Source organism: Physeter macrocephalus, chromosome 9, assembly GCF_002837175.3.
Source record: "Physeter macrocephalus isolate SW-GA chromosome 9, ASM283717v5, whole genome shotgun sequence".
NCBI classification, from domain to species: Eukaryota; Metazoa; Chordata; class Mammalia; order Artiodactyla; family Physeteridae; genus Physeter; species Physeter macrocephalus.
Window position 1 is genome coordinate 93022957 of NC_041222.1, and position 13180 is coordinate 93036136.

Genomic DNA, 13180 nt, shown 5'->3' on the forward strand with positions numbered 1-13180 from the left:
TTTGATATTACGTGGAGCTGGGAGGTCTCTTGTGGACCAGTGTCCTGAAGTTGGTTCTCCCACCTCAGAGACACAGCCCTGACGCCTGGCTGGAGCACCAAGAGCCTTTAATCCACACGGCTCAGAATAAAATGGAGAAAAAATAGAAAGGAAAGAAAGAAAGGAAGGAAGAAAGAAAGGAAGAAAGGAAGGAAGAAAGAAGATAAAGTAGGATAAAATAGTTATTAAAATAAAAATTATTAAGAAGAAAAATTTTAAAAAGTAAAAAAAAAAAACTGGGACGGTCAGAACCCTAGGACAAATGGTGAAAGCAGAGCTATACAGACAAAATCTCACACAGCAGCACACACATACACACTCACAAAATGAGAAAAAGGGGAAAATAATAATATATCTTGCTCCCAAAGTCCACCTCCTCAACTTGGGATGATTTGCTGTCTATTCAGGTATTCCACAGGTGCAGGGCCCTTCAAGTTGATTGTGGAGATTTAATCCGCTGCTCTGAGGCTGCTGGGAGAGACCTCCCCCTCTCCTCTTTGTTTGCACAGCTCCTGGGGTTCAGCTTTGGACTTGGCCCCGCCTCTGCGCGTAGGTCGCCCGAGGGCGTCTGCTCTTCGCTCAGATAGGACGGGGTTAAAGGAGCAGCTGATTCGGGGGCTCTGGCTCAGGCCGTGGGGAGGGAGGGGTACGGAGTTCAGGGCGAGCCTGTGGCGGCAGAGGCCAGCATGACGTTGCACCAGCCTGAGGCGCGCCGCACGTTCTCCTGGGGAGGTTGTCCCTGGATCCCGGGACCCTGTCAGTGGCGGGCTGCACAGGCTCCCGGGAGGGGAGATGTGGAGAGTGACCTTTGCTCTCACACAGGCTTCTTGGTGGCGGCAGCAGCAGCCTTAGCGTCTCATGCCCGTCTCTGGTGTCCGCGCTGATAGCCGCGGCTCGCACCCGTCTCTGGAGCTCCTTTACTCGGCGCACTTAATCCCCTCTCCTCTCGCACCAGGAAACAAAGAGCACTCCAGAAATTTAGAAAGTGAAAATTCCTCATGGTCTAGCTTTCATTAACCGCCACTAAAGATTTGGAGTTATATATATATATACTTTTAGGTACTCTTTTATGCATATATTAACATATAGGTAGCTGGTATACACATACAAGTGGCACATTACTATGTATACTGTTCCTCATCTTCTTTTATCTACGTAAACTGTATATTTTGGTCATTTTCCCGTATTGATGCAAATAAATCTCCATCAGTTCTTTTTAACTGCTGCATGGAATTTATTATATGCTATAGCACTATTTATTTAACTAGTCCTCTGTTGGTGGATATCTATGTTGTTAAATTTTTTCAATTGGTCTCTGGTGTCCGCGCTGATAGCCGCGGCTCGCACCCGTCTCTGGAGCTCCTTTACTCGGCGCACTTAATCCCCTCTCCTCTCGCACCAGGAAACAAAGAGCACTCCAGAAATTTAGAAAGTGAAAATTCCTCATGGTCTAGCTTTCATTAACCGCCACTAAAGATTTGGAGTTATATATATATATACTTTTAGGTACTCTTTTATGCATATATTAACATATAGGTAGCTGGTATACACATACAAGTGGCACATTACTATGTATACTGTTCCTCATCTTCTTTTATCTACGTAAACTGTATATTTTGGTCATTTTCCCGTATTGATGCAAATAAATCTCCATCAGTTCTTTTTAACTGCTGCATGGAATTTATTATATGCTATAGCACTATTTATTTAACTAGTCCTCTGTTGGTGGATATCTATGTTGTTAAATTTTTTCAATTGGAAGCAGTTTTGTAGCTGTTATCCACAATTATGCCTGTATTTTTATATTCTGTAGCTGGCTTACGTGTATCTTTTCCCTACATCAGTGCGTGTTTTTACATGTAACATAAATGCGTTTGCTGGGTACTTGTGTGATTGGTGCATGGAGAAGCCTGTGTATGCTAACATTCAGCTGTGGGCCTTCCTTTGTGAGTGTTTGTTCATCTCTCTCTCTCTCTCTCTCTCTCTCTCTCTCTCTCCCTCCCTACCTGCCTCTGCCCCAGCACTCTCACAAAATGGTATTCACGAGTGGTATTCCAGATGCCTCATCAGGAGATTGTGGATAGCCTGAAGCTGTGCCTGGTGGGCTCCTTGAAAAAGTTCTATGAGGTAAGTAGAACAGCAGTTCTAAAGTATCAGGGTTTTTAAGGACTTCCTTCCTGATCACTTTACGAGGAAGTCTGATTTAGTGAGAGGGATCCCAACTGGAAGGTGAGTTTCCTAAACAGACTGACAGGCAGCTCAGTAGGACTGTTTTCAGGCTTCTACTTGTACAGAGCAGCTTAAAGAGCTCAATGCTTTGATTTGATTTGGTAAGTAATGATTATTTCCCTAGTTGTCAGCCTGATGCCTGTGTGCATAATCTTCAGGCCCTTATCAGGAAAGTCAGCGTAAATTTTAGTAATTAAAGCAGCTTATTAATTTTCTCAGCTTTTTATGGCTGTCATTAGGTGCTGGTTCTTTTCATTTAGGTTCAAGACCAGTGCCTCCCTGAAAATCACCCCTAGAACTCCAAAGAATGCTAACCATGGAGAATTGCTGTCATTAAGCTGATATTGGGTCTGGAAAAATGAGCAAGCAAGGTACTGGGTTTTGCCTTGGCCAGTACATCAAAGGAAGCACTGATAAGTGGCTTTCATTTCTTAGGGTTCAGTGTTAGCCCTTTGCATAGAGATTAAACAGCAAGAAATTAATGATTTCGCATGATTAAAGTCAGTCTCTAGAACTCCACCTTGTTTCATTTTAGAATAACATTTCCTTTAGTGTCCTTCCAATAGTTTGGTACTGTTTCAGTATTAGAGATTGTGTAAACCAGAAGTTAAATTTTTGTCCCTGTAGAGGTCCATGTGATATGCTACTTTGTTACCAAGTCCCACGCACACCTTCCTTCTTGTTGTTGCTATTGTTTGCCTGCAAAGTTGTGTATGTCTTTTCAGCCCTAGCTCAAAGATTACTTCTGTGAAACCTTTCTCATTTCCCCTCCTCTGCTCCATCCCTTAACTAGACTTATTTCTTTATGGTCCTCTCCCAAAGCCCTGTGTTACCATTCTGTGTAGTGATTATCACATCCTGCCTTTTATTAGTTGTTTGTATCCTTACTTATCTCTCCCTCTGGGTTGTAAATTACTTGAGCACTGTTTGGTTATGGATGGTTCTGTAGTAAATTACCCTAAAACTTAGTGACATGCTGTGAGCATTTATGATGTTCACTGTCAGGAAGTTGGACAGGGCACAGTGGGCTCCAGTTCCTCTCCATTTGGGCCCCTTCATGTTGTCTTTTCACATGAGCTAGTTTGGGCTTCCTCACAGCATGGTGGCTGGGTTCAGAGCTTGAGCATTCCAAGAGATTGAGAGAGCTAGTAGAAAACGTGTTGCCTTGTATACCTTAGTCTTGAAAGCCATGTAGCGTCACTTCCACTGCATTCTGTAAGCCAATAGTAGTATCATTGTGAATATGCCTCACTTTTGGAGGAGCCAGTGTGAGGTAGAGGTAGACTTAAAGAAACAACTGATATGCTCTATAAGGCCATTACATATATTCTGATATTTCTGTACTAATTACTCTTTCCCCCCTTCATCTATTATAAGGCACTGTTTGTACCTTACAGTAAACTTGTGCAAAACTCTTTAGCATAGAAGTTAGCTGGTGGTTAGCTAGTCCTGTTCTTCCTCAGGCCAGTAATTTTTCCATTTATATTACATCCTGAGGAGGCTTTAACCCAATTTCCTAATATATTTGCTTATCAATATTGGTATTATCATAAGACTTATTTACATGGTATAGGTGAATCTTACCAACAAGGTCACCCTACATCATGATGCAGGGTGGTAGTAGACATAACCTGAAATATAAGAGTCAACAGTGGCACATTACTGGAGACACATGCAGGCATGAATAATTAATTCAGTTCATCATTATATTGTAAGACCAAAGTATCTCCCAGAGCCATGCCACTTAAGTTTGCAGGCTTCCATTCAACATTGTCAGGTTCTGAAACCAGCAGTTCATTTGCCGTTTAAGACATTGGTATACTTGAGCTAACAGACAATGTCACCTCTTGCTCTGAGCGTCTTTTGAGGCACCAATGTAATATTGTATTTTCCTCATTGCACTGCCATTTATTCATTCCTTTATCCTCAACTACCATTCTTCCTTCTCTGTATTTATACCCAAACTTTTCCACCTTTAAATGGAACATTAGGTTTAGCCACTGTGCTGGTCTAGGATGCTGCCAGCAATACTAGTCTAGCAATTGCCTCCCCCTCAGTCCACTGCCATTCACATAGGGTAGGATTACATAGGTCAGAATGAGTGGGCGCTATCACCTCCTAGGCAATATAGATGTGTGTCCTGTGAACCTCAGTTTTGCCCGAGGGGGTGAAGGCACAGTCCACCCAGTTAGGCCCTTAGGAACTCGAATTACAGTTTCTTGCTTAGGGATTGTTATGGGTTGAATTGTGCCTCCTTAAAAAGATATTGAAGTCCTAACCCCAGTACCAGTGAATGTAACCTTTTTTGGAAAGAGTGTCTTGGCAGATAATCAAGTTAAGATGAGGTCATTAGAGTGGGCCCTAATCCAGTATGACTGTGTTCTTATGAAAAGAGGAGATTTGGACACAGAGACAGACACACATAGAGGAAAGACAATGTGAAGGCACAGGGAGAGCACCATCTACAAGCCAGGGAACACACGAGGCCACCAGGAGTCATAGAACGATAGATTCTCTGTCACAGCCCTCAGAAGGAAACAACCCTGCCAACACTTTGATTTCAAACTTTAAACTCCAGCACGGTGGAACAGTACACTTCAGTTAGTGGTACTTTGTTATGGCAGCTCTAGCAAATGAATGCATGGTTCATCCCAGCTTCTAGCACCCAAAGTTGCAGTCCTAGTCCGAGAACCACTGCATCAGGTAGTAAAAAAGAGGGTTAACGTCATGTGGGGGAAAACAAAAAAAAAGTATTGTCATAGCAGCATCCTTCCCCACCCCTTGTTCTTTAGATCCCCCAGAAAAGGAGAGGAGTTTATCTAGTGGGGACATTCCCTTGGCCCCTGTCATGTTGAGTATGAGTACACATTCATAAAATCATGTAAGCTAGCCCTTCACACCTTCATTCCCTTCATTTTAAATAGTAAATGTTCCAGTTGCTCATTCTAATTTTCTGTCAGACTGTTAACTCTGGGGATGAAAGTGTGTTCCTTGGTCTGAGGAAATGTGACTTGGCAGTCCAGATTGGTTATAGTGTCTTCTGTTTTAGTTCTTTTATAGTATTTTGAGAATTTGTATCTACCAGCAGATATGCAAAACCCAGTCCAGAATAGGTGTCTGTTTCTGTCAGGAACAATTTATAGTCTCCTGGAGCTGCAGAGTCAGTCCAATTTGCCACTGTGTGCAGGGCCTTCCCCTCAGGGAATCTGCCCCCAGAGCCATCTGCATTCTCTGTCCTCTTGGCAGACAGAACAGTTTATTGGAATTTTGCACTTCAGAGGGTATGAGAAAAATATGTCTAGATTTAGCCCATTTCTTCATTGCTGCAGCCCTCAGTGTCCACTCATTTCATGGACCCAGGTACCGCTCGAGCAGACACACCAAGATATCTGCTTGCTGGTAACTACTTTCTGATCCTGGAAGGATGTAGTTACTCCCCATTCATCCTTCCGCCTACTTCCTGGTAACATCTAATCTGCTTTCTGTCTCTGGATTTGTGTATATTATATAGAGATAATCATAAAATACATGATCTTTTGTGTTTGCCTTCTTTTATTGATCGTGTTTATAAGGTTCATCTAAATTATAGACTATATTATTACTTTGTTCTTTTTTATGGATGAATAATGTTCTATTGTATATTTATCCATTCATCATTGATGGACATTTGTACTGTTCCCACCTTTTGACTATTGTGAATAATGTGAATAAATAATACAGGCTGTGAACATCCCTGTATATGTATTAGTTTGAGTACCTATTTTCAGTTCTTTTGGGTATATACCTAGGAGTGAAATTGCTGGGTCATATGGTAATTCTTTTGTTTAACTTTTTGAGGAACCCTCAAACTGTTTTCCACAGTGGATGCACCATTTCACGTTCCTATCAGCAATATAGAAGGGTTCCAGCTACTCCACATCCTTGCCAACACATCTTATTTTCCTTTCTTTGATTGTAACTCTTGTGAAGTGGAATCTCATTATGGCTTTAACTTGCATTTCCTTAATGACTAATGATGTTGTACATCTTTTCATGTGCTTATTGTCCATTTGTATAACTTCTTTGGAGAAATCCTTTTGAGTCCTTTCCCTGTTTTTCAGTTGATCTATTTGTCTTTTTCTTTTTGAGATGTAAGAGTTTTTGTTTCTGTTTTTATGTATTCTGGATACAGAACTCTCGTCTGATGTACGATTTGCAAATATTTTCTCCCATTCTGTAGAGTGTCTTCACTTTCTTGATAATGTTATTTGATGCACAAAAGTTTTAAATTTTGATGGAGTCCCATTATCTATTTTTTCTTTTGTTCCTTTTGCTTGTGGTGTCAAATCTAAGACTCTGTTGCCAAATTTGAGGTCATGGAGATTTACCTTTGTTTTCTTCTAACAGTTTTAGAGCTTTAGCTGTTACCTTTAGGTCATTGATCCATTTTGAGTTACATTTTGTATGTGGGGTGAGGTAGAGGTCCAGCTCTACTCTTTAGCATGTGGTTATCCACTTGTCCCAGCACCACTTGTTGGGGAGACTATATTCTTTATAGAATGGTATTAGCACCCTTTTTTTTTTTTTTTTTTTTTGGCAGTATGCGGGCCTCTCACTGCCGTGGCCTCTCCCATTGCGGAGCACAGGCTCCGGACGCGCAGGCCCAGCAGCCATGGCTCACGGGTCCAGCCACTCCGCAGCACGTGGGATCCTCCCGGACCGGGGCACAAACCTGTGTCCCCTGCATCGGCAGGCAGACTCTCAACCACTGTGCCACCAGGGAAGCCCAGGCACCCTTATTAAAGATCAATTAGCCCTGGATGTTTGGGTTTATTTCTGAACTCTCAGTTCTGTTCCATTGGTCTCTATGTCATCCTTATGTCAGTACAACACTGTTTTGATTATTGCTTCTTTTTAGTTAGTTTTGAAATTAGGAAGTCTGAGTCTTCCAGGTGGTTTTCTCAATATTGTTTTGGCTATTCAGAGTCCCTTGGAATTCCATATGAATTTGAGAATAGGCACTTCCATTTCTGTAAAAAGGGCCATTGGAATTGTGATAGGAATTGCATTGAATTTATAAATCACTTTGCAAGTATTGTCATCTTAATAATATTCACTCTTGCAATATGTGGACACAGGATGTCTTTCCATTTATTTAGGTTGTCTTTAATTTCTTTCAGCAATGTTTTGTAGTTTCCATGTTCAAGTATTTCACTTCCTCAGTTATATTTATTCTGGGTATTTTATTCTTTTGAATGCTACTGAGTATGGAATAGTTCTAATTTCATTTTTGGATTGTTCCTTGCTGGTGTATAGAAACATAATTGTTTTTTGTGTTAATCTTTAACCCTGCAACTTTTCTGAACTTAACTAGCTTTAGTAGATTTTTTCCCCCAATTCTTTGGGATTTTTCTGTATATAGAATCACGTTATCTGCAAATAGAAATAGTCGTACTTCTTTTTTTCCAATTTCGATGCCTTTTATCTATTTATCCTGCTTAGTTGCTCTGACTGGAACTTCCAGTACAATATTTAATAGCAGTGGTAAAAACAGGCATCCTTGTCTTTTTCCTGATCTTAGGGGGATAGTTTTAAGTCTTTCACCATTGAGTATGATGTTAGCTGTGGGTGTTTCATAGACTCACTTTATCATGTTAAGGAAGTTTCTTTCTGTTCCTAATTGGCTGAGTGTTTTTATAGTGAAAGTGTGTTGGATTTTTATCAAATGCTTTTTCTGCATATTAGTTTATAACAGTCTCATTCATATTAATACCAGATTGATTTCAGTAGTACACAAAAAATTTGTTCCTTTCTGGTAGTATGGTGTCCCTCTTTCTCTGTGCTAATTTTATTTATTTTATTTTAATTAATTAACTTTTGGCTGCATTGGGTCTTTGTTGCTGTGCATGGGCTTTCTCTAGTTGCAGTGAGCGGGGGCTACTCTTTGTTGTAGTGGTGGGCTTCTCATAGTGGTGACTTCTCTTGTTGCGGAGCACGGGCTCTAGGCACGTGGGCTTCAGTAGTTGTGGCGCACAGGCTTAGTTGCTCCGCGGCATATGGTATCTTCCCAGACCAGGGCTTGAACCCATGTCTCCTGCATTGGCAGGTGGATTCTTAACCACTGTGCCACCAGGGAAGTCCTGTGCTAATTTTATATTAGCGTTTCCAGAGAGACAGATCAATACGGGGTGCGTGCGTGCGTGTGTCTGTGTGTGTGTGTGTGTGTGTGTGTGTGTGTGTGTGTGTGTGTGTGTGTGTGTGTGTATTTTGAGGAATTGGCTCATGTGATTTATGGAGGCTGGCAAGTCCAAAATCTGCAGGGTAGGCCAACAGGTTGGAGACCCAGGGAAGGGCTGATGTTGTAGATCAAGTTTGAGTTTATCCTGATTGGTATGTTTTAGTCTTCTTGAATGTGTCAGTTAACTTTTGAATTAAATTTGGGAATTTTTGGTCCACTGTTTCTTCAAACACTCTTTTGCCCCTTTCTCTCTCTCCTCTGCTACTGAGACTCTAATTATTCATATGTTGTTATGCTTGATGGTGTCTCACAGGTCTCAGAGGCTGCATTCATTTTTCTTCCTTTTTTTCTTTCTGTTTCTCACACTGGATAATCTTGATTGATTTATCTTTTAGATTGCTGATTATTCCTTCTGCCTGATGACATCTGCTTTTAAGCCCCTCTGGTGAATTTTGCATTTCACTTATACTTTCTGATTCCAAAATTTTTGGTTCTTTCTTACAGTTTCTATCTTTATTGGTAATCTTTACTTTGTGAGATTTTCCTTAAGGTCTTTAGATGTAGTTTTCTTTAGACCTTTGAACATTATTTAAAAATGGTTGGGGGCTTCTCTGGTGGTGCAGTGGTTAAGAATCCGCCTGCCAATGCAGGAGACACAGGTTTGAGCCCTGGTCTGGGAAGATCCCACATGCCACAGAGCAGCTAAGCCTGTGCGCCACAACTCCTGAGCCCACGTACCACAACTTCTGAAGCCTGTGCACCTAGAGCCCATGTTCCACAACAAGAGAAGCCACCGCAGTGAGAAGCCCGCACACTGCAGCAAGTAGAGAAAAGCCTGCACACAGCAACGAAGACCCAATGCAGCCAAAAATAAATATAAATAAGTAAATAATTTAAAAAATAAATTAAATTAAATGAAAATGGTTGGTTTAAAGTCCTTGTCTAATATAACCAACGTCCGGGCTTCTCCCCATACAGTTTCTATTAACTACTTTTTTTTCATGTGAATGGGCTGTAGTTTATTATTTCTTGGCATGTTTCATAATTTTTTATTGAAAGCTAGACATTTATTTTTAATTAAAAAAATTTTTTTAAAGCTACATTTCTTTCTTTTTAAAAATATTTATTTATTTATTTGGGTGCCTCGGGTCTTAGTTGTGGCATGCGGGATCTTCGTTGCAGCATGCAGGATCTTTCATTGCAGCACACAGCCTTCTCTCTAGTTGTGGCGCATGGGCTCCAGAGCACGTGGGCTCAGTTGCCCTGTGGCATGTGGGATCTTAGTTCCTCGACCAGGGATCCAACCTGTGTCCCCTGCATTGGAAGGAGGATTCTTAACCACTGGACCACCAGGGAAGTCCCTAGACATTTTTAATATAATGTTGGCAACTCTGCAAATCAAATCTCCACCCCCAGGGATTGTTGTTGTTGCTCTTTGATGCTTTCCCTGGCTTGATTCTGTAATCTTTGTAATCTAAACTGTGTGTAGCCACTGCTATCTCCCCTTAGTTTAGCTTAGTGATCAGCTAATGACAGGACAAAGATTTCTTCAAATGCCTTGAATGTTCTGCACCCTCCAGTGATTGCTAGATTATTTTCACAGTTACCATGGTAGTGAGGCTGCAGGTGTCACAGCTACTGCAGAGAAAGGGGAATATGAATAGAGCAAGTTAAAACACCACAAAGGTCAAGATTCAGCCAATTTTATTGAATAAATGCTGTTCAGATTGTTTTAAGCCTCTGGTTAGTTTCCACAGTTCTAAAAAAGTTGATTTTGACCATTTGTGCAGTGTGCTTGTTGCTTTTATGGTTGAACAGATTTTTGGAGGTCCTTACTTTCTCATTCAAGAAATATTTCTTGAAGAGTGCTTTTGACAATCTGCTTTTTTTGTGAAGTGCAAGTGCTTTTCTAGGTGGACAGTGATTAGAGTTTAGAACCCACTCAGGGTAGATTGCACTAGAAAACCTCCATCATTTTGTTTTAGGGCCCCAAAGGGCTACATTCTAGGAATAAGGGTGATTGAAAGCAAACTACAGCTCATCTTGGAATTATTTTAAATTTATGAATCAGATATGATGATCCAGCGTGCTAGTGTTTCTAAGTTTCTCATAGTGCAAATACTCCAGACACCTGGAAGAAACAAACTTGAATCTTCTCCGTATGAACAATATCATTCCAGGCGCCATGTTATTTCTATTAACAATACTGTAAATACAGGCATACCTCAGAGATATTGGGGGTTCAGTTCCAGACTACCACAGTAAAGCTAGTATTGTACTAAAGTGAGTCACAAATTTTTTAGTTTCCCAGTACATATAAATGTTAGGTTTATGCTATACTATAGTCTGTTAAGTGTGCAATGAACAAATGTGCGTGTCTTAATTAAAAAATAATGTGTTGGAAAAATGGCACTGATAGACTTGCCCAACACAGGGTGACACAAACCTTTAATTTGTAAAAAAAAAAAAAAAAAAATGCAGTATCTGTGAAATGCAATAAAGTGAAGCACAATAAAATGAGGTATGTCTGTGCTATGTTTGGCAATTTTTAAAAAGGAATATATGTATATTATACACAGATGTATGCACATATGTGTATATATTTTTGAATATATATTACATATATACACGTGTGTATATATACATATACATATGTCATGTATTATATGAATATATATACATATATATATGTATGGCTACTTGAATTTAATTGAGAAGTTAATGAAGCAAAGAAGAATAAGTAGGTGAAGATACAAAATGACAGAAACCCAGAGAGATGATGAGAGCTGCATTTGGGTTCCTTTTCTTTAGGGACATATGCTAATTCTGGAAGAGGCAGCTGAAACACTGAAAAGCTGTGGAGCACTTCTTTTTTTATTTTTTAAACATCTTTATTGGAGTATAACTGTTTTACAATAGTGTGTTAGTTTCTCCTTTACAACAAAGTGAATCAGTTATACATATACATATGTTCCCATATCTCTTCCCTTTTGCGTCTCCCTCCCTCCCACCCTCCCTATCCCACCCCTCTCGGTGGTCACAGAGCACAGAGCTGATCTCCCTGTGCTATGCGGCAGCTTCCCACTAGCTATCTAATTTACATTTGGTAGTGTATATATGTCCCTGCCACTCTCTCACTTCGTCACAGCTTACCCTTCCCCCCTCCCTGTGGAGCACTTTTGAAGTCTTTAGGGACCAAAAGCTGGAGGCCAGGGCCCCCAAGTCAGTGGTAGTCGTGAGTCTTCTCCCCACTATTTGGGCTGTGAATCTGAAGAGCTGCAAACTAGGAGTAAAGAGCTATAGGTAGATCAACTCTGAATGATACTAGTCCTTGAATATGGATTCAGGTGAACTCTGACTGCTAGTTTTACTGCCCACTTGCCAAAAGCAAATAAAAACCCTCTGAAGGAAGATAACATTATCCTGGGCATCAGATTTTTCTGCAATATCTAGCAATCAATAAATAATAACCAAGAACACAAGAGAGAAAATGAAGGGACTGAAAAACTAAGAAAGTCAACAGATAATTGATCCAGATGCACAGAGGATTCAGGTAGATGAGTAGTCAGACACATTTTAAAATAGCTACACTTAAGTTCAGAGAAATGGAAGACAACATTAAGAATTTTAACAAAGAATTGGAAACTGGGAAAAAATTGAAATTTCTAGAACTAAAAATTATAATAACCAAAATTAAACACTTAGTGACTGGGTGTATTAGGTTGCTAGGGCTGCCAGAACAATGGCTTAAACAATAAAAATTTATTTCCTCACAGATCTGTGGGATGGGAAGTCCAAGATCAAGATGCTGTGTTGGCAGGGTTGGATTCTCCTCAGGCCTCTCTCCTTATCTTATAGATGGCTGTCTTCTCTCTGTGTCACATGGTCTTTACTGCATGTGTGTCTATGTCCCAGTCTCCTCTTCTTAGACACCAGTCATATTTGATTAGGGCCCACCCCAGTGACCTTATTTAAACTGAATAACCTCTCTAAATATCTATTTCCAAATACACTCACATTTCGGGTATGGCTGGTTAGGACTTCAACACAAATTTTGGAGAAACACAGCTCTGTGCATAAGAGTGGGCAACAGTAGTTTAGACTTAATTGAGGAAATTGAGACAACTGAAGGATAAGTAAGAAGGAAATAATCAAACTGCATTGAGATACAGAGGGTTAGAAAATATAACAAGGCAACAGACATCGAGTTATGGAGTTAAAATATGTTATACCCGTAAGTGGTCCAGAAGGAGGTTAGAGAGAGCAGAGGGCAGAAAAACAATGGTAAAGAATATTCCAAAAGTGTTAGAAGACATTAAGTCACAGATATGAGAAATCCAACAAATCCCAAGCAAGATATAAAAAGAAAAGTACACTTAGGCACATTATAATAAAACTGTTGAAAGTAAAGACAAATATATATATATATACATATTAAGGCAAGTCAAAGGAAAATAAAAGAGGTTACCTTCAAGGAGCAACAAATTGACTAATAGTGAACTAGTCAAAAGAAACAGTTTAAGCCACAAGATAATAAAATAATAGATACAAAATGCTGAAAGAAAATAACTACCAACATAGAATCCAGTATCCATGAAAAGTAACTTTTTTTTTTTTTTTTTTTTTTTTTTTTTGTGGTATGCGGGCCTCCGTCTGCTGTGGCCTCTCCCGTTGCGGAGCACAGGCTCCGGACGC

General features: G+C 40.2%; 1 protein-coding gene across 11 annotated transcripts in view; it reads left to right on the forward strand.

Annotated features, from left to right (window-relative positions):
* PIWIL2 (piwi like RNA-mediated gene silencing 2) overlaps nucleotides 1–13180 on the forward strand; it is a 111236-nt gene that overhangs the window by 65255 nt on the left and 32801 nt on the right. For 8 of the 11 annotated variants that reach the window (XR_003681331.2, XM_055087313.1, XM_007126303.4 and 5 more), the window contains one exon: nucleotides 2061–2166. Coding sequence is in view for 8 of the 11 variants with exons in the window: in XM_055087313.1 (XP_054943288.1) it covers nucleotides 2061–2166 (106 nt within the window). In the remaining 3 variants the exon portion in view is untranslated. Of the gene's footprint in view, nucleotides 1–2060; nucleotides 2167–2528; nucleotides 2640–12261; nucleotides 13026–13180 lie in introns of those variants that run through there. The other 3 variants (XR_003681332.2, XR_003681333.2, XM_055087314.1) reach the window with 2 other exon arrangements.